The sequence below is a fragment of the Oncorhynchus masou genome, chromosome 30, assembly GCF_036934945.1.
Source record: "Oncorhynchus masou masou isolate Uvic2021 chromosome 30, UVic_Omas_1.1, whole genome shotgun sequence".
Classification (NCBI taxonomy): Eukaryota; Metazoa; Chordata; class Actinopteri; order Salmoniformes; family Salmonidae; genus Oncorhynchus; species Oncorhynchus masou.
The window spans coordinates 22,240,642-22,265,156 of record NC_088241.1 but is presented as its reverse complement, the minus strand read 5'-3'; the positions used below and the strand labels follow the sequence as shown (position 1 = coordinate 22,265,156).

The following is a 24,515-nucleotide window of genomic DNA, read 5'->3' as shown; positions in this document are numbered from 1 at the left end:
CTCAGTAAAATCATTGAAATTGTTACATATTGAGTTTGTATTTTAGTACAGTATAATTAAGGAGGGTACTTGCAAATGTATTTTCTATATTTTAAAAATACAAAATACATGTATTTTAATTAAATATATTTTGGCAACAGTATTTTGTTGTATATTTTGGTCTTTTATATTTTTATGAATCTTTGCCCATCTCAGCCACCAAATCCCTGCTGAAAGACCACCTGAAAGAGGGACCCAGGCAGGAGTTGCCCCAATGCCTATGAGATGTCCATCTACACAGAATGAAACACACGTGTGGATGTGACACCACACACCTGCTGCTGAACATAGTTGAATAAAAGGATCATCATCTTATTAAAGATAACCAAATTTTGGATTTATTTCAGGAAAAAAAAAATGAGTAACCATCTGTTGCAGCTTATAATGAGGAACTGCTCTTCTACCTTTATCATTATTCATAGCCTGGGCACAGATCAGTTTGTGCTAGTCTACTCCATTGCTGTCAGTGTCAAACATGTTTGCTTTGGCCTGACAATTCCAAAGGGAGTTGGCAAGAGCAGAAACACTGGCAACCAGGCTACATTTTTCACCCATGTACTCTCAATGTCTATCATTAATTCTATCACTATCATCAATTCTATCACTATCATTAATTCTCTTCAACCTTTGTTATTAATATACAGTAGTAGTAGGCCTTCCTTCATCCAAAGTATTTTAACAATTATGAAAACATTAGAAGGGAATACATTCTGTATAGGGGAAAAGACAATGAGCCAGAACACATGCTGACAAGGTTATTTACAAGTCTATTATTTATTTTTCTGCCATTTTACTTATAAAAAGTCTTATAATCTAACCTGAGAATAGCACGTCTACTACAGGGGATAGAGGCTGGTAAATTTCATTTTTGATATTTCAAAAAATATCAAACTACAGCTAACAATTTCCTTTCGCTACCTTATTTTCACCATAATTGACCGTGCTCACTTCCCACTAAATGTGTAGAATTCAACTGCAAAATAAACATTATCAGTCAACTTTGGCTATATTCAGCTGAAGAGCAACAGTTCTAAGAGACAGTTGAGCAAAACAGGATAACAATTTTATTCTGCACTTACAAAAGCACAAGGTCACAGAGTAGGAGAGCTTGTCGAGGTGGAATCATTGAGTATACATGACTTTTCACCGGGTTGAGTATTAGTGCTGCTTTGCTGATTCTGGAGCCAGACAGTACATGCCTAAAACACCCTGATCAGAGACTAAAACAAATTGACCTATTCCCATTTCCCCAAATTCAGGACAAAATACACGATGCAAATCCAGTCATCAGTAACATTGGTATCATCATCATCATCAACTTGCCTGTTTGCACGTTGAACGCATTTCAACTTCGTTATTGTCCTAGATGAGTGAAAGAGTGTCTGAGATTAAAATGTTTTCCCCAAGTCTTTATTAGCATCCATTCGTTTGCAAGGAGAGGTAAGTCAGAACATAGAAACGAGGTGCAAGAACGGGAAGTTTCTCTGTTCTTGGTTTCTATCTTGAGCAGTGAGTTGGTTCATTTATTCTCTCCAGAGTCTTTCTCCCTGGATGCATTAATCTCCATTTGATGTGTTGGTTAGAAAAATAAAAGCCAAAATGCTAGACATGATCCTTGTGGTTATTCTTACACATATCAAGACAGATGCATCACACACACATTCGCAAAAAACATCCAGACTTCTGTAGCCGCTAAATTTAGCTCAGCAGTGAACTCAATGCGCTTTCTCAAGAGTGAGTTTTAAACGTGACACAATGTTGAAATTAAAAACTTGGTGGTGTCTGAAATGGCACCCTATCCCTTACATAAATCACTGTTGGTCAAAAGTAGTGCACTACATAATAGGGTGCCATTTCAGATGCAACCTGTGATGTTCCACCCAGAATCATATACATTTGCACTCACTTCATGTCAGGTGACATTTTAAGAGCTCCACCATTCTCTCAGAGGCCGTATCAGTGGTCTATCAAATGCTCTATAATCGAACCCGGCCAGTCTCAAACCAGCCTTAAAGATTGTGTATTAAATTGCATAATTGTAGAAAAGGGCCAGCGTACACAGTAAATTAATTATTGATTACCATTTATTTTCCCACTAACGCCAGTGGCCATTGGCTTTACTTCAACATGACACATTTATAGAACGTTGCATTGATGCTATTTTAACAACAACTCTGTTAATGCAAGCAATGTAAAACTGTGATATTGGGCAAAGCACAGCTATTCCTCTGGGTAAACCAAAATTGCATCCTTGAGATAGTTGTTTTGGCTCTGTACTCCAGCACTTTGGATTTGAAATGATGCTATGATGGAGGTTAAAGTGCAGACTGTCAGCTTTAATTTGAGGGCATTTTCATCAATATCGGTGCTGTTTAGAAATTAATACACAAATTAATGTCACAATACTTTTGGTCCCCTAAAAATCAGGGGGGGAACTATGTATATATATAAAAAATAAAAAAGATATATATAAAAAAAGTGCTGTAAAGTACTCAAAGGTTTAGCATTTGGTCCCACATTCCTAGCGCGCAATGATTACGTCAAGCTTGTGACTACAAACTTCTTAGATGCATTTGCTGTTTGTTTGCTTGTGTTTGATGATTACAGACAGCCCTGAATGAATCGAGAACAATGACGAGTGAGAAAGTTAGAGGCATAAACATCATACCCCCCCCAAAAAATATGCTAACCTCCCGTTATCGTAATGGCGAGAAGTTAGCAAGTCTTGGAGTTATGATATTTGTGCGTCTAACTTTCACTCATCATTATTCACGATTCAGTCGGGATTATCCACAATCATGGTAGCATCCATATTCATGTACAAGTGTTTAGAAACTAATGTACAATAAAAGGGGCTCCAAAATGACAATGCATTATTTACCATTGATTTCTATTGGGCACAAAATCATCTGAAACAATCAAAACAAATGGCATTTGCATCCAACAAGTTTGTAGAGTCACAAGCTTTATGCAATCATTGCATGCCAGGAATATGGGACCAAATACTACACTTTTGACTACTTTATTACACAAGTGAATTCACCCAAATACTTCCGATCCCCTAAAATGGTGGGGACAATGTACAAAAAGTGCTATAATTTCTAAACGGTTCACCCGATATGGATGAAAATACCCCACAACTAAAGCTGACGGTGTGCAATTTAACCTCAGTCATTATATCATTTGCTGGAGTACGGAGCCAAAACTAAAAATGTGTCACTGTCCCAATACTTTGAGCTCACTGTATATTGGTGTCACTTTTGAAAATGCCTAATAATATTGGCAACTATCAAGGCATTCTTTCACATAGTTCTGCAATGCAGCGGTTTATTTGTATCGTGTTTCTGTTCTACTGGCTGGTAGCCTACCACTCACTCATACATCATCTATTCCTCCAGGATACATGAGCTTTTCTAAATGAGTCTTTCTGGGCATATTTTTAACAATACACAAACTAATAAATTAAAAACCGCTAACATAACAAAATTGTAATATGACTCAACCACAAATACAGACTAAAATAAAACGTGACTGAAGAGAATGGGAAAAGAACAAATCAACAACAAAATATCCAACGTCACAGTCCACAGGTGAGGAACTAAATAAATATAGAAAGGGAGGGAGGAGTTGTGCAGTGGGTTTCTCTGGGCTAGTAGAGGGTTTTTCTCTGGTGGTTGTGACCTCTTCTCTCTCTGAGACATGTCTATGGTCTACACGGTGGCGTCTTTTGTCATTTCGACTGATCCTGGATCAGTCGAGTGCAGCCAACAAAGCAGCAGGAGCCTGCCAAGAGTCTCGGATGCAGCCTCAAAGACGAGGCCAGGGAAGACTGTCTAACTGTCAGCGACTGTGAAAAAGAGTGATTTGTCAGTAGCCCGTTCGTTTTGTTCTGCTCCTACGTGTCATCTCCAGTCTGCCTCGTCCTCCTCTTCCTTCTACCCATCCTGCTCTCCCAGTCTCCCTCGTTCATTGTGGTGGTGTCTCGCCCACACTCTCGATGCCGTGCTGCTGGAGTTGAGCTCGGAGAAGGGCATTCTCATTCTTCAGCTCCTCGATCTGAGACAAACAACAAACAATGTCCGCCGACGAACAACAAAATGGGTGTCCTCAATGTAATCAATGAATTAGCAGCAACTTAGCAAAATACAAAGTCAACTTCTAGGCCTTGTTCTTTCAATGATTCTAGACAGAAACGTCTGTTGTATACACTTTTCAACAAAAGTTTTAGACAATTTTGGCCACAACAGCCATCTGTTTTAAATCTCAAGGTACTGTACTATCATCCCAGTTTCTCCTCTGGGCTATCACACACTCACTGCCTCTCTCTCCCCCACAGGACTGGAGACTTCACTTCTGAGCATTAGAATGAGGACATGAAGAACAGTGCTTTGGGATTCAGTAAGGAATGAAAAGGCAAAACTCTCTCCGTGCAAATATATGCTATAACTTAATTTTGAAGTAAAAACGGCACTTCGATCGTCAGATGTAAAATGAACGTTAAACGTAATCAAACGCGTACATTTGTTCGAACATTAACCCTTTCTGTTCGCAGGAATGTGATCCTATGTGATAGCCTGGTCCCAAAATCAGTTTGTGCAGTCTTGCCAACTGCTATGTTGTGCCTGACAATGACCGTAGTAGTTGGCACGACGGCACTAACAGATCCGGGTCCAGGCTAGGCCTCTGATTCTTTGGGATAGCCTTCTTTCTCGGCTGTTTTACCTGCTGTCTGCAGAGCTCGTTGTCCACCTGTACTCTCTCCACCTCTTTGACACCGTCCAGGAGCCTCTGGTTATTCTGACGGAGCTCTCGGATGTAGTCACACGCCTTAGACAGGATGCCCCCTTTACTCTGGGGGAAGGAGAGAGGAGTAAATTAAGACATCCTGCCGTGGGGACGACAGGAAGAGTAGCTGCTGCTCTCGCAAAAGCTGTTGGGAATCCTAATAAAATACCAATATTCGTGCATGCACACACACGTCTAAATGAATGCAAACACCCCCCTTATTTTCCCTAAGCCTACCCTTAACCCTAAATCTTAACCTAACCCCTAGGCTTAATATAGCCTTTAAAAAGGGAGGACTGGCAATATGTCCTCACATCTTTGAATTTAAGATGGTTTACCATTCTTCTGGTACTCACAAGTACATTAAAATGTGTACACACACACACACACACACACGACAAAGTTGCTAAGAGTGCCTTACAGAGTGACTTACAGCCCCCGTCTTGGTGCTGTCTATGTTGCAGTCGGGGATGATTTTGGAGAGTGTGACAATCCAATTGTTGATCTTGTCTCTCCGCCGCCTCTCAACTGTTAAGACACACGGAACAGGTTCAGAGAAAGAGGAACAATAGGGATACATATGGGGAGTGGTTAGTGTCTACAAGGATATGTTTCTCTGTATGCCTTGAATAGTCACTTAGCTAGACATGTGACATTGTGGGAACAACAGACAGTTCAACAGCAGCATCTAGTGGTTGGTTGATATACAAAATGAAATTCCCAAAAAGTGCCTCCACTTGACAAGAGTCTTTGGGATAGAATTAGAAAAAATATCTACTGTCCACTTAATGTGGCTTTGGCTTCAACAAACAAAACATCACAAGGTGCAACACATTTAAAAAGAAATTGCATACACTACATGACCAAAAGTATGTGGACACCCCTTCAAATTAGTAGATTCAACTATTTCACCCACACCAGTTGCTGACAGGTGTATAAAAATCGAGCACACAGCCATGCAATCTCCATAGACAAGCATTGGCAGTAGAATGGCTCGTACTGAAGAGCTCAGTGACTTTCAACGTGGCACCTTTCCAACAAGTCAGTTCATCAAATTTCTGCCTTGCTAGAGCTGCCTCGGTCAACTATAAATGCTGTTATTGTGAAGTGGAAACGTCTAGGAGCAACAACGGCTCAGCCGTGAAGTGGCAGGCCACACAAGCTCACAGAACGGGACCAATAAGTGCTGAAGCGTGTAAAAAAATTGTCTGTCCTCGGTTGCAACACTCACTACAGAGTTCCAAACTGCCTCTGGAAGCAACGCCAGCACAAGAACTGTTCATCGGAAGCTTCATCAAATGGGTTTCCATGGCCGAGCAGCCGCACACAAGCCTAAGATCACCATGAGCAATGCCAAGCATTGGCTGGAGTGGTGTAAAGATCGCCGCCATTGAACACTGGAAACGCGTGATTCATCACTCCAGAGAACGCGTCACCATCTGGCAGTCCGACGGAAGAATCTGGGTTTGGCAGAAGCCAGGAGAATGCCACCTGCTCGAATGCACAGTGCCAACCTTAAAGTTTGGAGGATGTATATTGGTCTGGGCCTGTTTTTCATGGTTCGGGCAAGGCCCCTTAGTTCCAGTGAATGGAAATCTTAACGCTACAGCATAAAATGACATTCTAACCTTGTGGCAACTCTCCTGTTTCAGCATGACAATTAGTGCACAATGCAAAGTTCATACAGAAGTGGTTTGTCAAGATCGGTGCGGAAGAACTTGACTGGCCTGCACAGAGCCCTGACCTCGACCCCATCTAACACCTTTTGGATTAATTTGAAAACCGACTGTGAGCCAGGCCTAGTCGCCCAACATCACTAATGCTTGTGGCTGAATGGAAGTAAGTCCCTGCAGCGATGTTCCGACATCTAAAGGAAAGCATTCCCCGAAGAGTGGAGGTTGTTTAGCAGCAAGGGGGGGGGTCCAACTCCATATTAATGTCCATGATTTTAGAATGTATACAAAAGTACCATATACTTTTGCCATGTAGTGTATCTTGGAATGCAGAAGTAAAGCACAGAGTTGCATGGTTAAGATAGAATGGGGCGGCAAGTAGCCTAGTGGTTAGAGCATTGGACTAGTAACCGAAAGGTTTGCAAGATCGAATCCCCGAGCTGACAAGGTAAAAATCTGTTGCTCTGCCCCTGAACAAGACAGTTAACCCACTGTTCCTTGGCCGTCATTGAAAATAAATAAGAATTTGTTCTTAATTGACTTGCCTAAATAAATAAAGCTAAAAAATAAATAAAAAAAGATTGGCTCTGAGAACATTAAGCATGGAGGATTGTGGGTGATGGAAGTAACTTCTCTTTGCTCACCTTCATTGTGTTGAGCTCTCCTCCTCTCATCTCTGGGTGTCCGTGGGCCATCCATTTTCCTACAGACAAAAACAAATAGCACATTTCAGCCATGTTCTAAACCCGGGAGCCCTCAGGCCACCTCCGTACAAAACAGGTGCAACTCTTCAGACTAAAAGAAAAAAAATCTTCAGACTACAGCGCTCCACGCAACTAATCTAGTGCAGAAATCCCCCACCAGAACCACTATCTCAAAGCACCTGACCATTTTACAATTACATTCCACTCAGGCACCAGAGCCGTACTCTGCAGGGGGGCCGCCCTGCACTGCCTTGGGCAGCCGTGCTGATCTGAAGCAGCCGTATGGGCCAGTATATGAGGCAATAACACCACCTTGGTGCTGACAGCGAGACGCAGTGACTGGAATTACTGTATTACTGATTGTCTGACGGCCGTCTGGACAGGCAGATTTCTTGGAGGTGTACGTGCCCTTCCCCACTATACCCCAGGGAGTCTAAGGCGCGGGCATCATTATAATCCTAAATTGCGATGTTGTCGCATTGGTGTCCAGAGTATGGCTAATGACAACTGTTTTTCATGTGTGTGTGTGTCTTCCCAGAGGTATTCTTTAATTAAGTTCCCCATACGTGACAGCCAGATGAGCTCATGAAGGCACTGGTGACGAGATGCGCAGGGCCGTGGTAGTAAACTAATACAATTCAACAGCACTTACTTTGACAAAGCTTTAATCCGTCTAATGAATTGTGTCATAAATTAAACCAAAACGGCTGGTGTTCGCACGGTGCACTTACCTTTTTCGCATCTAATGAGTAAAAGCAATTAAAAGCCAGCAAAAACAAAGTGGGCTGTTTATACTTTACACTAGCTCTTCAACGTCTTACAGAACTGAAATGAAAACAACTCATGGCAATACTGCATCAGGACTACCATCAAAGAGTACACACATATTTTCCAATGCTAAATGTAGCTCAATCACATCAAGGGTCTAACATAATCACCAGGGAATTGTACTAAAGGGAATGAAGGGGGAATAGGGAGGTGGTATGATTGTGCCTTCTTCTTTGTGGTATATGATCAAGGCCTAATTTGATTGGTTACAGTGGGAGGAGGAGGGGGGGGATGTGGAAGTTGTCCTCACCAGTTTAAACCGTCATGTTGCAGCATCTCGGTTTCGTCTCTGCGAACGGCAGGTAAGCGGTGGAAGTTTTCATTTAATTTCATGTATTTGCACAGATCAAATATGGTCAGTCATGGATTAGTTTATGCGTTGTTGATGTAAGAATAAATAAAATAAAAATAGAATCACACACAAGAAAATTAAAAAAATTAATCACACAAGAAAAACGTATGGAAAGGGGGAATAGAATGGCAAACCACAGAAAAACAAGTCCTCCCTAGACAACAGCACACACTGCAGTGGTATCCAGCCCTTTAAGACTGTATATTTAACAGTGTAGTAGATAAGAGCTTTACTGGTAGCCCAGAAGACCTGGGGAATCACTGCAGCCCGACACTAGAAACACAACTGGGATAGTCTTGTACGAACGTCCCACACAAAAGCCCCAAGTAGCCTAAAGAACTTGGGAAGAGTCAAGATCAGTCCTAATAACAAACCCATAGCCCATCCTTACTGTGTGCAAATTGATGGCCATCCCCTTTACCTAAAGCTAAAGCTAAAATGTATTTTTCAGAGTATAAGAGGTGCAAAATCTCCATGTTGTTCTACAGGCCTGAGAATAAGTGTTCATCATATACAGGCAGGGAAATTGCAAGGCAAGGGATATCCATTCAGTCCAACACAAATTACATTTCAGAGGATCATGCGTTCATTCTGGATGGCAAAACAAGTACAGCATTACCTATCCTTCCAAACCATTTCCCTTATGTGCAGAACTATAGAAACACAATCTCATAAACACACAACTCCTTGTTTTATATACAAACACTTGCCTGGCACTCCCCCCTTCTAGATTATATGTCTAGTTTATGAGCATGTTTACAATTTACTCACACCCCTTGGCACTGGGCATGCAGTATGTCTTCGTTGAAAAATAATTAATTTCCTAAATTAACCAGAACACTAATGTCAAATTAATTCACTGACACACATATCATTAATCATCCATTTGGCATGAGAGATTAATTTGATTTTCAGAAAGGATTAACCAGATTTAACAGTTTGGTTTTGATTCAGTGTTACTCATTCAGAGTGGTTTGAGGAAAATAGCTTAATCACATGATAATGATATCAATGATTGAAAGAGATAAACAAATGAGGAAGTAGACAAGGAATTGGGAAACCAGGGCAACAAGGACAGGGACACAACAACCCTGTGATGACATCATCCATACCACAAGAACAGCTGAGTGTTCAAGGAAACCACACACACACACACACACCCGTCTGACCCAGGTCACTCTCTTGCTCAACCCAAATCTCTGTGAAAGTGAATGGGGGGGGGGTGCAACTTTACTTTCAGATTTTGAAGAGAATAGTCAATATACTATTTTTTCAATAGTCAACATCAGTGACTTATCGTTTTCCAGTCTAACTGATACATCTCAGAGTCAATGTAAACCAACTCTTAGATGCTCTAGAAAAATCCAGTCAAATTACTTCTTAACAGGTCATTATTGATGAAAAGTTGAAATTATCACATAACACCTAGGCGCATAGGCTAGGTTCTACTTGCAAAACATGTCTGACATGCTTGTGGAAGATGAACTTAAGGACGGCATAGGTAGGTTTTTGACTGCTTAACATCTGGAGTGGCTCAGACTACTGTGTGCATGGGCTCTCCTTTCAGAGTCCCCCTAAAATGAGGGACATAGGAGGAGAGGAAGAAGCAGTATGGTTGATACTCACTCAGGGTAGGGGTGTGTGCGCGGGGCTATGGTTCGCTGTGTGCCTGTCTGCAAGATGTCAGGAGGGGTCATCATCACGTAGAACTGACCTGTGGGAGAAGAGATGACATGGAAACGAGAGCGAGGGATGGGGCAGGTTGGAGATCTCAGTGACAACGTCTTAAGGGAGAATTTGCTGAGTGACACTGGACTCCAGCACCGAGACAAACCTTGTGGCTGAGGGGATGAACAGTTAATCTCTCTCAGTCAGCACCGGGTCATGGTACTCAAAATGGCAATTTGATAAGTGGTCATTCTTCTTTATGTCTGTTTGGACTTGAACCAAAAGCGAGGGACAGTATTTTGCCCTCAGAAGACTGCTAGACTAGAGTTAGAAGTAGAGGTAGAGCTGACTCACCCCCGGCCTGAGTGGGGTCGGAGGTGGTCTGCACAGACACAGTGCCGTCGCTCACAGCCGTAGCTGGGAAGTAGGCGAAGCGCGTCTCCCCTCCCAGTGTCTCTCCCACGGGGCTACCCCCATTACTGAAAGGGTTCTGGATCACAGCCTGACAGGGGACAAGGTGGGACGGGTTAGCAAGCCCTACTGACAACTAACTTACAACACGGATATTACTTAATAATTAACTACAAGTGATATATAATATACATAAATAAAAGTGTCCTGATTCCGGCACAACAACAATACACAGATAACTTGTATAACGATCAATAGTTTAACACACTTTAGTATGTCAGGCTCCGTAGTCATTAGGGAACTGTATTATTGTAAGTGGTGACAGTAGTGGCCTCGGTTCCTGGTGTTCTGGTACCTACCTGGGCCACTGCTTGAGGAGCGCCGGGGAAGGCGGCCGTGGAGACCACGCTAATCGGCCCTTCCCCGTCATCTCTCCCCTCCAGCTGCTGGTCAGTTACCTGGACAACGCGGTAAGTCACCTGAGGAAGAGAGGGAGACAGAGAGAAACCAGAGTCATTAATTCTACAACAAAGAGCGTGGGGTGCCTTCTAGCCTGACCATGGTCATTTTAATGTCACTGTGTTTTCAGTACTTGCAGGTTGTTTACCTCATACTGATGTTCACACCCTAGGCTATAGTAGTTAAGACCTTGCACATTGAATGATACCACTAGGCCTATAAGTGATCTACGCACCCAACTTATGCTTATATGGCAGAATGTGTCTAATTCAATATAAAAACAGCCAGATCCAGAAAAGCACGTGTTCGTTTCAAAATAATCAGTATTTGTACCCCTTCATCGTGTGACTCGCCTCCTGACTAACATGTGACACCAGCCGCATGCCAATCCAGGAAGGGGATTGGAATCACATGATCACTCACACCAGCTCTGTTTACTCCAAATGAGCAGCGAAAGGACCAGCTCTAACTAGCTTATTCCTTCACCCTCCCAAAAAAATGGTTTATGTGAAGATATAACATTTTCTGTGACAATCCACAAAAGCGTAGACATAAACAGTCACAATTAAGAACCAATTTGACAACCAAACCTGTAGGCCTATATCAGTGTCCTGGCCGGTTCTATTGTCTGGGTTCAGAGCGAACGCACACAAGGCTCTCAATTCAACGGAGAGGCTAGTGTTGAATTACAGAGTTATTCAGGGTTTTCCATTGTGTGATACGGTTGATTCTCTAGTGGAGGGATGGACAACACCAGTCCTCTGGGGCCTGATTGGGTGTCCAGCCCCAGCTAACACACCAGACTCCAATAATCAATTAATCATGATCTTAAGTTGATAATGCAATTTGTTCAAATCAGCTGTGTTTGCTATGGATGGGGGGGGGGTATGACACCACTCTGGCCCCTGGGGACCGGAGTTTCCCATCCCTGTTCTAGTGTGAGAAAGTGATATAGTAAACTGACCTCGTACAGCAAAAACAAACCTATGTGAATTCAGCTAGTTAAATGTTTCTAAAAACAGCAAAATGCTGTTCACAGGACACCCACCTGACCACCCTCAGAGCGGAACTGGTACTGAATGTTGTGGTCCGCGAATGCCTGGGCCTGCTGAATACTGCCTATGGTAACAGCAGTCTGCTCCCCTTCCCCGTCTCCTGAGAGGACAGTGGAATGAGAGGATCGATAGAAGGATGGAAGAGAAAAATAACACTCAGATATCCATTGATGAGAAATTAGTGAGGCAAGGTGCATTATTGCAAAAAATGCTAGGCCTAAAACTATTTGACACTTAAGCGTGTGTTTTTGGTCTGTTCTTTGGTTGGTTTTTAAAGCAGGTTTTTCAAGAGGATGTCTGAAACGTCAGTACATTGAAATGTGTGAAAGAGTCAGAATGGTGAAGTTACGCACAATGGCACACATGCATCCGAAACACATACATCCCAACATAAATTCTTACCTTCTAATTGGACGACCTCCTCTTCTTGTTTTTCGTGACTAGGAAGACATAAACAAGGAACAATCCTAAATATAGGCAAGCAAGGTTTAGCAGACAAGGTTAACAGAGTAGGGATGGCAGTGGAGTACAAATGTTACAGTGACCTGGCTAATTGCAAGCAGTGGCAGAAAATGTACCCAATTGTCATACAGTAAAGATACCGTAATAGAAAGTCAAAGTATTTGGTTTTAAATATACTTTAGTTTCAAAAGTAAATATAATTGCTAAAATATACTTAAGTATAAAAAATAAAAGAATAAATCATTTCAAATTCCTTATATTAAGCAAACCAGACTAGATGTCGACCGATTTAAAATCGGCTAGGCCGATTTAAAGTTTTCATTACAAATCGGTAAATCTGCCTTTTTGGACGCCGATCACATTGCAATCCACAAGGAAACTGAGTGACAGGGTGACCACCTGTTACGCGAGTGCAGCGTCAAAAGGACCTTGTGGCTGCAATTAGCCAAGGCAAGTTGCTAGCTAGCATTAAACTTATCTTATAAAAAAAAACGATCAACCTTCACATAATCACTAGTTAACCTAGTAATATCATCAACCATGTGTAGTTAACTAGCTTGTCCTGCGTTGCGCATAATCAATGCGGTGCCTGTTAAATTATCTTCAAATCACAGCCTAATTCAACTTCGCCTAACGGGTGATGATTTAACAAAAGTGCATTCGCGAAAAAAGCACAATTGTTGTACAAATGTACCTAATCATAAACATCAATGCCTTTATTAAAAGCAATACATAGAAGTATATATATTTTTAAACCTGTATATTTAGTTAAAAGAAATTAATGTTAGCAGGCAATATTAACTAGGGAAATTGTGTCCCTTCTCTTGCGTTCAGTGCAAGCAGAGTCAGGGTATATGCAACGGCTTGGGCCGCCTGGCTCGTTGCAAACTGTGTGACCGTAATTTATTTGCCAGAATTTTACATAATTATGACATACTATTAAAGGTTGTGCAATGTAACAGCAATATTTAGACTTAGGGTTGCCACCCATTTGATAAAATACAGAACGGTTCTGTATTTCACTGAAAGAATAAATGTTTTGTTTTCGAAATGATAGTTTCTGGAATTTGACCACATTAATAACCAAAGGCTCGCATTTCTGTGTTTATTATATTATAATTAAGTCTATGATTTGATATTTAACAGAGAAGTCTGACTGAGCAGTGGTAGGCAGCAGCAGGCTTGTAAGCATTCATTCAAACAGCACTTGTGTGTTTGCCAGCAGCTCTTAGCAATGCTTGAATCACAGCGCTGTTTATGACTTCAAGTCTATAAACTCCCGAGATTTGGCTGGCAATCCTAAAATGCCTGTAAGAACATCCAATAGTGAAAGGTATATGAAATACAAATGGTATCGAGAGAAATAGTCGATGCGTTATAATTCCTACAAACTAAAACTTCTTAACTGGGAATATTGAACCACCAGCATTCATATGTTCTCATGTTCTGAGCAAGGAACTTAAACGTTAGCTTTTTTTACATGGCACATATTGCACTTTTACTTTCTTCTCCAACACTGTGTTTTTGCATTATTTAAACCAAATTGAACATGCTTCATTATTTGAGACTAAATGGATGCTATTTATGTATTAAATTAAGTTAAAATAAAGAAAAGTGTTCATTGAGTATTGTTGTAATTATCATCACACACAAAAAAAAATGTTTTATTTTATTTTTTTTAAAGTCGGCCGACTAATCGGTATCGGATTTTTTTGGTCCTCCAATAAATCGGTATTGGTGTTGAAAAATCATAATCGGTCAACCTCTAAACCAGACGGCATCCTTTTATTGTTTTATTTATTTATGGATAACCAGGGGCATATTCCAACACTTAGACATCATTAACAAACTAAGCAGTATTTTTACACCACTGCTCCCTCCCTTAAAAGGCATGGTCATCGCCTCCTCAATCACAACGAACAATGGCAGACTGGGGCAAGGGGCCGATGTAGAAATCGCTGTCATTTCCTGGTTGCTAAAATTCTACACTCGTCACACAATTTGAATAGTGTAGGGAATCGTTCTGCAGAGAATAATCTAAATCGCAGGACAATACATTTTCAATAACAAACAAAAAAATCATGGCTGTTTGAAGTTGGTGAACTTAAAGTAAAATAGTCTCCACCATCATCTATGCAATCTTGAATCCTTGGGGAGGTAACCACCATGGTCTACAGTATGATATCTGGGATCCTTGGGACATTAACTTCCTCACAGAATTGTGGAAAAATTTGATGCAGGGAAGGGGGAGAGTTGTTTATATTCAAAGTGTTGTTGCAATTCACCTAGCATCCACGTGGATGAGATATTCTAAATTTAGTATGTTTAATTCTTCAAGAATCAATGGGCCGTGTTTTCCTCTATTCATTTAGCAGTGGTGGCCCACTACTGCTACATTCTTGCCACTGCTGCAAAAAATATGATAAAAAAACAAAAAAAACACACACACAGAGTACATCAAACATTAGGAACACCTAAGGTGTCAAAGGCATTCCACAAGGATGTTGGCCCGTGTAGACTCCAATGCTTCCCACAGTTGAGTCAAGTTGGCTAGATGTCCTTTGGGTGGTGGACCATTCTTTATTACCACGGGAAACTGTTTAGCATGGAAAAACCCAGCAGTGTTGCAGTTCTTAACACAAACCAGTGTGCCTGGCACCTACTACTATACCCCAGTCAAAGGCACTTAAATCTTGTCTTGCTCATTCATCCTCTGAATGGCAAACATACACAATCCTTATCTCAATTGTATTTAGGCTTAAAAATAAATAATTTAACCGGTCTCCTCCCCTTCATCTACACTGATTAAAGTGGATTTAACATTTTTTTATTTATTTCACCTTTATTTAACCAGGTAGGCTAGTTGAGAACAAGTTCTCATTTGCAACTGCGACCTGGCCAAGATAAAGCATGAAGTGTGAACAGACAACACAGCGTTACACATGGAGTAAAGAACAAACAAGTCAATAACACAGTAGAAAAAAAGTCTATATACATTGTGTGCAAAAGGCATGAGGAGGTAGGCAAATAATTACAATTTTGCAGATTAACACTGGAGTGATAAATGATCAGATGGTCATGTACAGGTAGAGATATTGATGTGCAAAAGAGCAGAAAAGTAAATAAATACAAACAGTATGGGGATGAGGTACATCAATATGGGATCATAGCTGTCAGAGCAGGTGTATACTCATATACTAGGTGTGAATGTTTAAACGTTAAACGACATCCCTAACCGAAAAACAGTCCCCCCCCTCCACATAATTAAAATCACAGGGCAGTTATCACAAAACATTATTTTCCCTGTTATAACCCAACTAGACAATAAAAGGCCTGGGGAAAGTTGTGTAATTTAAATAAAAATAGGGAGGAAGAGGCAAACTATAGTGAATATGCGAGGCATGCAAGACAAAACATTGCGAGGTGCAGATACCAAGAGATCATATAGGCATGGTTCTGCCAGCCCCATCCTCTCTCCTGGGCACTGCCTTGCCTGAGCATTCTCATGGCTAGTGATGCAAGCTTGTGTTCAGTCTTCGGTCTGTTGCATGTAGAATAGCCTAGCCTGTATCAATTACACTTGAAAGCGCCTCGGCTGTTTGTTTGTCTTTTAGGGTAGGCTACACTACGGCTTATTAAAATGCTGACACAAAACCTTCTCTGGATATATGAAGCGGGACTAACGGCCATCACTAGGCAACCAGAACTGTCAATCAAATAATATAGACCACACTCTCCTAAAAAAAAAGGTACTTTAATGTTTGTGAAATACCGTGGCTTACCAAGCAAGACATTCAGTAGAAAGAAAACACATCTAGCTACCCCACCATAACAAACATCAGTACATTAAATCAGCAAAGTGTATTGTTGTCATGGTAAAAAATAGAGATAAATTCTATGCCGGAGCAGAATTCAACGGTCTGAAATGGTAGGCCTACAGACGCTTCTGATGCGTCCCTTTTTGTAAATTCTCTAAAAAGTACATTGTTGCTATCGAGTGACATGTCTGTAAAGGGTTGCGGTAGATATAGCATCCTTACCCGGCCATAGTGGTCATACATAGGCTACGTCATATGATCATTATTCTGCATTGTGAATTGACGTGGAATTTTATGATTTTAACAGAAAACATTATCATATTATATGATTTCTTTTTGTGTGTATATACACACAGTACCAGGCAAAAGTACAGACACACCTACTCATTCCAGGGTTTCTTTATTTGTATTATTTTCTATATTGTAATATAACAGTGAAAACAAAACTATAAAATAACATATATGGAATGTAGTAGTCACAAAAAAAAAAAAAAAAAAAAAAAAAGTTAAATAAATCAAAAATATATTTTATATTTGAGATTCTTCAAAGTAGCCACCCTTTGCTTACTGGAAGCTGAAAATGTCCCCAGTTCTTCCCTGGCTTGCATACTCAGACATGTAACCCATTAAACATGTTTGGGATGCTCTGGATCGATGTGTACGACAACCTGTTCCAGTTCCCGCCAATATCTACGAACTTCGCACAGCCATTGAAGAGGTGTGAGAGGGGGTACTGACTGGTTCTGATCCACACCCATACCTTAAGGTATCCGTGACCAACAGATGCATATCTGGATTCCAAATCATGTGAAATCCATAGATTAGGGTCTAATGGATTGATTTAAATTGACCGATTTCCTTATATGACCTGACCAAATTCACATAGAATAGTACATTATAGATGTGTCACTCTCATTGAAAGCAAGTCTATGAAGCAGCAGATCTATTCTCTCTGTGCCATTTCTATTCTTCCCGCTCTTAAGTTTCGTTTTTGAGTCTTTTACTTTCAGTTTTGTACACCTCCTTCAAACAGCAGAAAATACAATATGTTTGGTTATGGAAAATATATTTCAATGTGGTTTATATGGTACTATGATTCTCTACACTATAGTTGCTTGTTTTGTGGCAGAGCGAGTTCTACATAGTGCATATTTATTTTTTAAAGTCCAAAAATGGATGTAGCAATTACATTCTAGCTGTAAACTAGCAAGTTAACTTTGGATCTCTAACTAACGTTAGGTAACGTTAGTTTAGTTAGTTAGCTGCCTAGCGTTACTACTAGCAAGATTACTTACCTACTGTAAATTCACTACCGTGGATAACAGTGTTTGCATGAAATGCTGCAATCGTTTGCTATACTGTAACCCTTTCCTATTTGGATTTGCTAGATTAACTGTGCAAAAATATTACTAAATTAAAACAACTTTACTGTATCTAGTTTATACTACACATAATCAAGCTGTTCTCTAGAAAATGGAGGCCAGGCCTTCGCTTTCTAGAGGAGACTTCCGTACATGATGGAGAGGAAGTGGCGGACATTGTATTACCTTGTCGCGGTGTCCAGACTCTGTTCGAGGTGCATATCCATCAGGGTTGGAATAAAATGTGATATTCACTGACACAGACGCGTAGATGGAAGTGCTGATCACGGGAACAAACACTCGGGTCATGTGAGAGAGACAGTCCAAGACACGTGAGGCATAGATCGGACTCGAAGTTAAAATGGAGACCGCTGCCGCTGGCTGGGGTTTATGTCGCTCTCGAAGCTTTCGTTCTCACGGTTTCACTCGCACTGCTAAATTGAGTCAGTGTCGTCAGGATAGCAACTTGGACTGTTGGAATTGTTTCGTTGCAAGGTTATGGCACAGTGATTCGTCGAGTAATTTCGGTAAATGTTTTCTCACGCTCGGTTTTTTTATCCTCTCAACCTTTGCAGTAAACCAGCGTCCGTCGTGTCTCACAAAATATGGAGTGGACTGTTGGTGTTTGCAAAATTTAATTCCCCGCCCTGCATCTATTTTTGTTCAACTTTTGATCTTGGAAGAGCAGTATGTAGAAATGTGTTTTATGTACAGTAGGCTACACAGCAATGTTGATTTGATGTGCCCCTGTTTGAAATGAATGTCAACCTTCTCAATTCCATTATATCCATTGCGTGCCAACCATTTGTATCATTACACAACATTACAAATACACCTCTGATTATTTTTTTTCTGTCTACATTCATGTCTGATATTTACAACAAAGATGGTTTAGAAACTGTGTTCGGAGTACAAATCAAGCTCATGTGACATGATGCTGCTGATCACGTTGGTTTACTCAGGTGAGCGCTGAGATCGAATCCGGGTTTTTGCTTTAACCACATGACTACCCTTTTTAAATAAAAGTGATATACGATAACAAATCGCACCCTTTTATGGTGCATTGAGCAATTTGTAAACATTGAATCAATAAAATAAAAATCGTGTGCAAAGTCTACCTAGAGACAGTGATTGATATATAATTAGTTCCATTTAAATAGCTACATTTAAGAGGATATGTGTAGGAGATTCGTCTTCCACTGATATGTTCTATTCACCACCAAGGAACATGTTGCATATTTGATATGATTTAATACGTTTTAGATTGTGTGAGCATGATCATTTTCTTGACAGCTTCCTTAAATATGATCTACAGTAGCTCAGTCTTAGGAGTTTGCCAGAGAACAAAGATCCCTCGTGATAAAGCAGCTGAAATTGTGCGAGTAACTGTGTTCTGGGCCTATTAAAGACCTGGGCCCGGTTTCCAAAAAGCATGTTATAGCTAAGTTCATCTTAGAACCATATGATCCTATGGTTCTAAGATGAACTTAGCCACAAGATGCTTTTGGAAACCAGGCCCTGGAGCCTTTCAGGGGACAGAAATTCTAGGCTGACCTCTCTTCGTCTGCTTATGGCAACCATTAGTATTTCTATGCATCTTTAATGCCATTCACAACCCACTCTTCCATTCCTCAGGATATATTGTATATCATGGGCTTGATGATGCTTCTGGTTCCAAAGAGTGTTTTCTCAAAGTCTGAGAGGCCTCAAAAGAGTATATATTTTCAGGTATTCTTTTAACTGAATGTGTGATTGTTTGGCCAACATGTTCATAAAAGTATCGACAGATCAGTGATGGTCAGTGTCGTTTAAGATGAGGGAGGAATATTTGTATTTCTATTACAGCATTTTGGATGATTCTCATTCATATTCTATTCACCAAGTTCAATGTAACAGCGATAGGTTTAGGCTACTGATACTCAAATTTCCCTATACCCATTATGAGGTTGCTTCAACCTAGCCCATGAATGAAAGTTTACAAAGTAGGTGCACACAAGTCGAGAGACAAATTTGAGTTGACAGACACTGACACATGCACATACATTCAATACCGCCTTGCAAACTCTTGCCTGCATCTCGCTGATATAGGATGTAATACACCCCTGACCAGGTGGAAACACGTTGTATTCCTTCTTGCATCTATGTGCTCTCCTCTCACCTCTCCCATTTGCTTCTGGACTTCAATGCACAACACATCAGCTCAGCTGTGTGACCATGCGAACAACCTTTCCAAGCCAAACCGCTACACACATCGTTGTCACCATATTAGCTAAAGTAACGTCATTGTCAGCATAGCTAATAGAAGTAAGGCGTTAGTAAACCCGCTACAATCATGCAGTAACGTTACAGTGTACAGTCAGTCAGCAGTTAGACCGGTGGGCCCCGGTGGCAATAAATGAGTAATAGCAAAAGCTTACCTTGACTTGGAAGAGTTCCAGTGTTGTGTTGGAAAGTCATAGCCAGCAAGCTAACACAGCATCCTTCTGTTTAAGCAGGGTGTTTCAGTAGGCTAAACTGGGTAGCTGCATTTGGGCGGCAGGGTAGCCTAGTGTTGGACTAGCAACCAGAAGGTTGCAAGTTCAAATCCCAGAGCTGACAAGGTACAAATCTGTCGTTCTGCCCCTGAACAGGCAGTTATCCCACTGTTCCTAGGCCGTCATTGAAAATAATAATTTGTTCTTAACTGACATGCCTATAAAGATAAAATTTGCTAGCTAAGTAAGTGAAACTGAAATTGATTTTTTTTAAATAATTAATTCTCTCTTCTCCCTTTTGGAAGAAATTAATTTATTCAAAACTGTTCAACTATTATCTTTCTCTTTGAGTCAACTACTCACCACATTGTATACACCGCAGTGCTAGCTAGCTGTTGCTTATGCTTCCAGTACTAGATTCATTCCCTGATCCTTTGATAGGATGGACATCATGTCAGTTCATGCTGCAAAAACTCTGATAGGCTGGAGGACGTCCTCCAGAAGTTGTCCTGATTACTGTGTCTAAATCTATGGAAGGGGGTGAGAACCATGAGCCTCCTAGGTTTTGTATTGAAGTCAATGTACCCAAAGGAGGGCAGAAGCTAGCTGCCCTCCGGCTACACCATGGTGCTACCCTACAGAGTGCTGTTGAGGCTAATGTAGAGCTTCTTTGCAAAATGGTGTTTTAACCGATTATTTGGTGACGTGATTATATTTAGTATAATTTTATTTAAAAATTATAACTTTTTAAATGTTACAACATTTAACATTTTATGAAATTCACTGAGGAGAATGGTCCTCTTTTCCTCCTCTGAGGAGCCTCCACTGCTACAGACAATCTTGAGATTACCTGCCTGCCCTGTTTGAACCAGACTTCTATAACCATAAAACATTTTTTTTACTATGAAGTGTTATTGAACCCTATCCATGCATAGTCACTTTATCCCTACCTAAATGTATATATTCAAATCACATTTTATTTGTGACATGCGCGGAATACCACAGGTGTAGACCTTACCGTGAAATGCTTACTTACAAGCTCTTAACTAACATTACAGTTCAAGAAATAGAGTTAAGATCTTTTCTAAATAAACTTTTTTTTAAATAAAAAAGGACTATGCATAGATAAAACAAATGGGGGGGGGGGTTCAATGTAAATAGTCCATGTCCATTTGATTAAGTGTTCAGCAGTCTTATGACTTCAGCAGTCTTATGATCTTTTGGACCTAGACTTGATGCTCCGGTACCGCTTGCCGTGCGGTAGCAGAGAGAAGAGTCTATGACTTGGGTGACTGAAATCTTTGACCATTTTTGTGGCCTTCCTCTGACGGAAGGCTTGGATGGCAAGAAGTTTGGCCCCAGTGATGTACTAGGCCATATGCACTACCCTTTGTAGAGCCTTACGGTTGGATGCCAAGCGGTTGCCATACCAGACAGTGATGTAACCGGTCAGGATGTTCTTGATGGTGCAGCTGTAGAACGTTTTGAGGATCTGAGGACCCATGCCAAATCTTTTCAGTCTCCTGAGGGGGAAAAGGTGTTGTCGAGCCCTCTTCACGACTGTCTTGGTGTGTTTGGACCATGATAGTTTGTTGGTGACATGGACACCAAGGAACTTGAAACTCAGCTCCACTGCAGCCCCGTCATTAACGGGGGCCTTTTCGGCCCTCCTTTTCCTGTAGACCATGATCAGCTCCTTTGTCCTCCTCACATTGAGGGAGGGGTTGTTGGCCTGGCACCACACTGCCAGTTCTCTGACCTTCTCCATATATAGGCTGTCTCGTCGTTGTGGGTGATCAGGCCTACCACTGTTGTGTCGTCAGCAAACTTAATGATGGTGTTGGAGTCGTGCATGGCCATGCCCTCACAGGAGGGGACTAAGCACGCACCCCTCTGAGGGGCCCCAGTGTTGAGGATCAGCGTGGCATATGTGTTGTTGCCTACCCTTACCAACTGGGGGCAGCCCGTCAGGCAGTCCAGGATCGAGTTGCAGAGGGAGGTGTTTAGTCCCAGGGTCCTTAGCTTAGTGATGAGCTTTGTGGGCACTATGGTGTTGAATGCTGAGCTGTAGTCAATGAACAACATTCTCACATACATGTTCCTTTTGTCCAGGTGGAAAAGGGCATTGTGGAGTGCGATTGAGATTGTGTCATCTGTGGATCTGTTAGGGCAGTATGCAAATTGGAGTGGGTCTAGGGTTTCCAGGATGATGGCGTTGATGTGAGCCATGACCAGCCTTTCAAAGCACTTCATGGCTACTGACATGGTAGGGGTGTTAGCCATTTAGACAGGTTACCTTCGCTTTCTTGGGTACAGGAACTATGGTGGTCTGCTTCAAACATGTAGGTATTACAGACTCGGTAAGGGAGGGGTGGAAAATATCAGTGAAGACACTTGCCAGTTGTTCCACACGTGCTCTGAGTACACATCCTGGTAATCCATCTAGCCCTGTGGCCTTGTGTATGCTGACTTGTTTTAAGGTCTTGCTCACATCGTCTACAGAGAGCGGTATCACACAGTCGTCTGGAACAGCTGGTGCTCTCATGCATGCTTCCGTGTTGCTTGCCTCGAAGCGAGCATAAAAGACATTTAGCTCGTCTGGTAGGCTCGTGTCACTGGGTTGCTCGCGTCTGTGTTTCCCTTTGTAGTCCGTAATAGTTTGCAAGCCCTGCAACATCCGACAAGCGTCAGCGGCGGTGTAGTGGGATTCAATCTTAGTCCTGTATTGACGCTTTGCCTGTTTGATGGTTCGTCTGAGTCATAGCTGGATTTCTTATAAGCCTCTGGATTAGTGTCCCACTCCTTGAAAGTGGCAGCATTTGCCTTTAGCCAGGTGCAGATGTCTCCTGTAATCCATGGCTTCTGGTTGGAATATGTATGTAAGGTCACTGTGGGGACGTCGTCAATGTACTTATTGATAAACCTGGTGACTGAGGTGGTATACTCCTCGATGTCATTGGATGAATCCCTGAACATATTCCAGTCTGTGCTAGTAAAACAGTCCTGTAGCGTAGCATATTACCTCAGTTACCTCAACTAACTTGTACCCCTGTACATTGACACGGTACCGTTACCCACAGGATATAGCCTCGTTATTGTTACTTTTTTTCTAACTTTAGTTTAATTTGAATTTTTTGGAAAATATATTTTTACTTACTTTAAAAAAAAATCTGCATTGTTGGTTAAGGGCTTGTTGTATTTGCACCGAATACCTGTTGTATTCGGTGCAAATACATTATTTTTTTTTACATAAAGAGATGCTTTCACGTCATGTAAGTAGTTTATAAAGATGAGATATTCCTTTAAATACACCATGACCTTTACCCTAGTTGACCCAAGAGTGGAACACATTTCCTGGGCTTTGTGTCCGACTGAAATAGTAGGAGCACCAGCTTGTTCTCTGTGATTGGTTACAGGTCACTTTTGCTGAGTCTTCAATTTCACATAGTTTAATTGGTTCCAACAATGGGCGGTCCCGTTTAGACCCGCCTTCTTTATTTTCAACGGAATCGCTCTCAAATCTTTCCGACCTTTCCTGCGTTACCGTTCTCTTAGCAACAGGATATTATGCTGGCAGTATGATCGCGGTTTTCTTTTTCAAAATAATAGTTCCACTGCAGAGACACACAAACTTCGATTTTTTTTTATCACAAGTGTTTTTCACAGCATGGCAACCCACTCTGAAAAAATGTATTGCTAATTTTACGTATTTTATTTGCAATATTAAATTATTTATCCCAGTATGTTGAAAATTATTGTGTAGGTGTAACGGATGTAAAACGGCTAGCTTAGTTAGCGGTGGTGCGCGCTAAATAGCGTTTCAATTGGTGACGTCACTTGCTCTGAGACCTTGAAGTTGTTGTTCACCTTGCTCTGCAAGGGCCGTGGCTTTTGTGGAGCGATGGGTAACGATGCTTCGTGGGTGTGGGTTGTTCATGTGTGCAGATGGTCCCTGGTTTGCGCCCGGGCACGGTCTAAAGTTATACTGTTACATAGGCTATATTTAAAGAAATACACTGGTAATAAAATACAAATATATGTTATTGGGAATACTCAATAGAGTCTGCAAAACTTGAATTGGTCTTGTGCTGGGCAACTGGTTTAATACAGAGTACTGGTGACTCCTTACTCCACCCACTCCTTTCACTGCAACGCAATGCACGGCAGATGGGATACTTATTGGCTTGTAGAGAGAAACCCTTTCTACCTGTCTCAGCTAAAGTGGGGTGGGAAATATTCAGTAGGGTCTCTACCAACCAAATATGTGTAGTTTTGGAGGGGGACTGCTGCTGGCTGAGAACGAAGTCCTGCTGGATATGTACAACACTGTCCCACTCCAAAACGAACCATAATATTTGGTTAGTAGAGACTCTAATTAATATTTGTCACCCACTTTAACTGAAACAGGTAGAACATTTATCTCTAT

At 41.3% G+C, this 24,515-nt stretch overlaps 1 protein-coding gene across 7 annotated transcripts; it reads right to left on the bottom strand.

Moving 5' to 3' along the window:
• Window positions 1-1,080: 1,080 nt before the first annotated feature.
• Window positions 1,081-18,241, bottom strand: LOC135522365 (upstream stimulatory factor 2-like). Of its 7 annotated transcripts, none has more exons than XM_064948535.1 (11): window positions 17,802-18,241; window positions 12,377-12,414; window positions 11,968-12,071; window positions 10,820-10,939; window positions 10,404-10,551; window positions 10,008-10,095; window positions 8,280-8,318; window positions 7,142-7,200; window positions 5,246-5,352; window positions 4,762-4,890; window positions 1,081-4,095 (listed from the first exon to the last, which is right to left on the bottom strand). In XM_064948535.1, the coding sequence occupies exons 1-11, from the start codon at window positions 17,840-17,842 to the stop codon at window positions 4,006-4,008; spliced, it is 963 nt and encodes a 320-aa protein (XP_064804607.1). In that variant the 5' UTR covers window positions 17,843-18,241; the 3' UTR covers window positions 1,081-4,005. The 7 variants fall into 7 exon arrangements, with proteins under 7 accessions (XP_064804607.1, XP_064804610.1, XP_064804606.1 ...); XM_064948538.1 differs by having other exon boundaries at window positions 5,258-5,352; window positions 17,802-18,240; XM_064948534.1 differs by having other exon boundaries at window positions 11,968-12,074; window positions 17,802-18,239.
• Window positions 18,242-24,515: the final 6,274 nt, after the last annotated feature.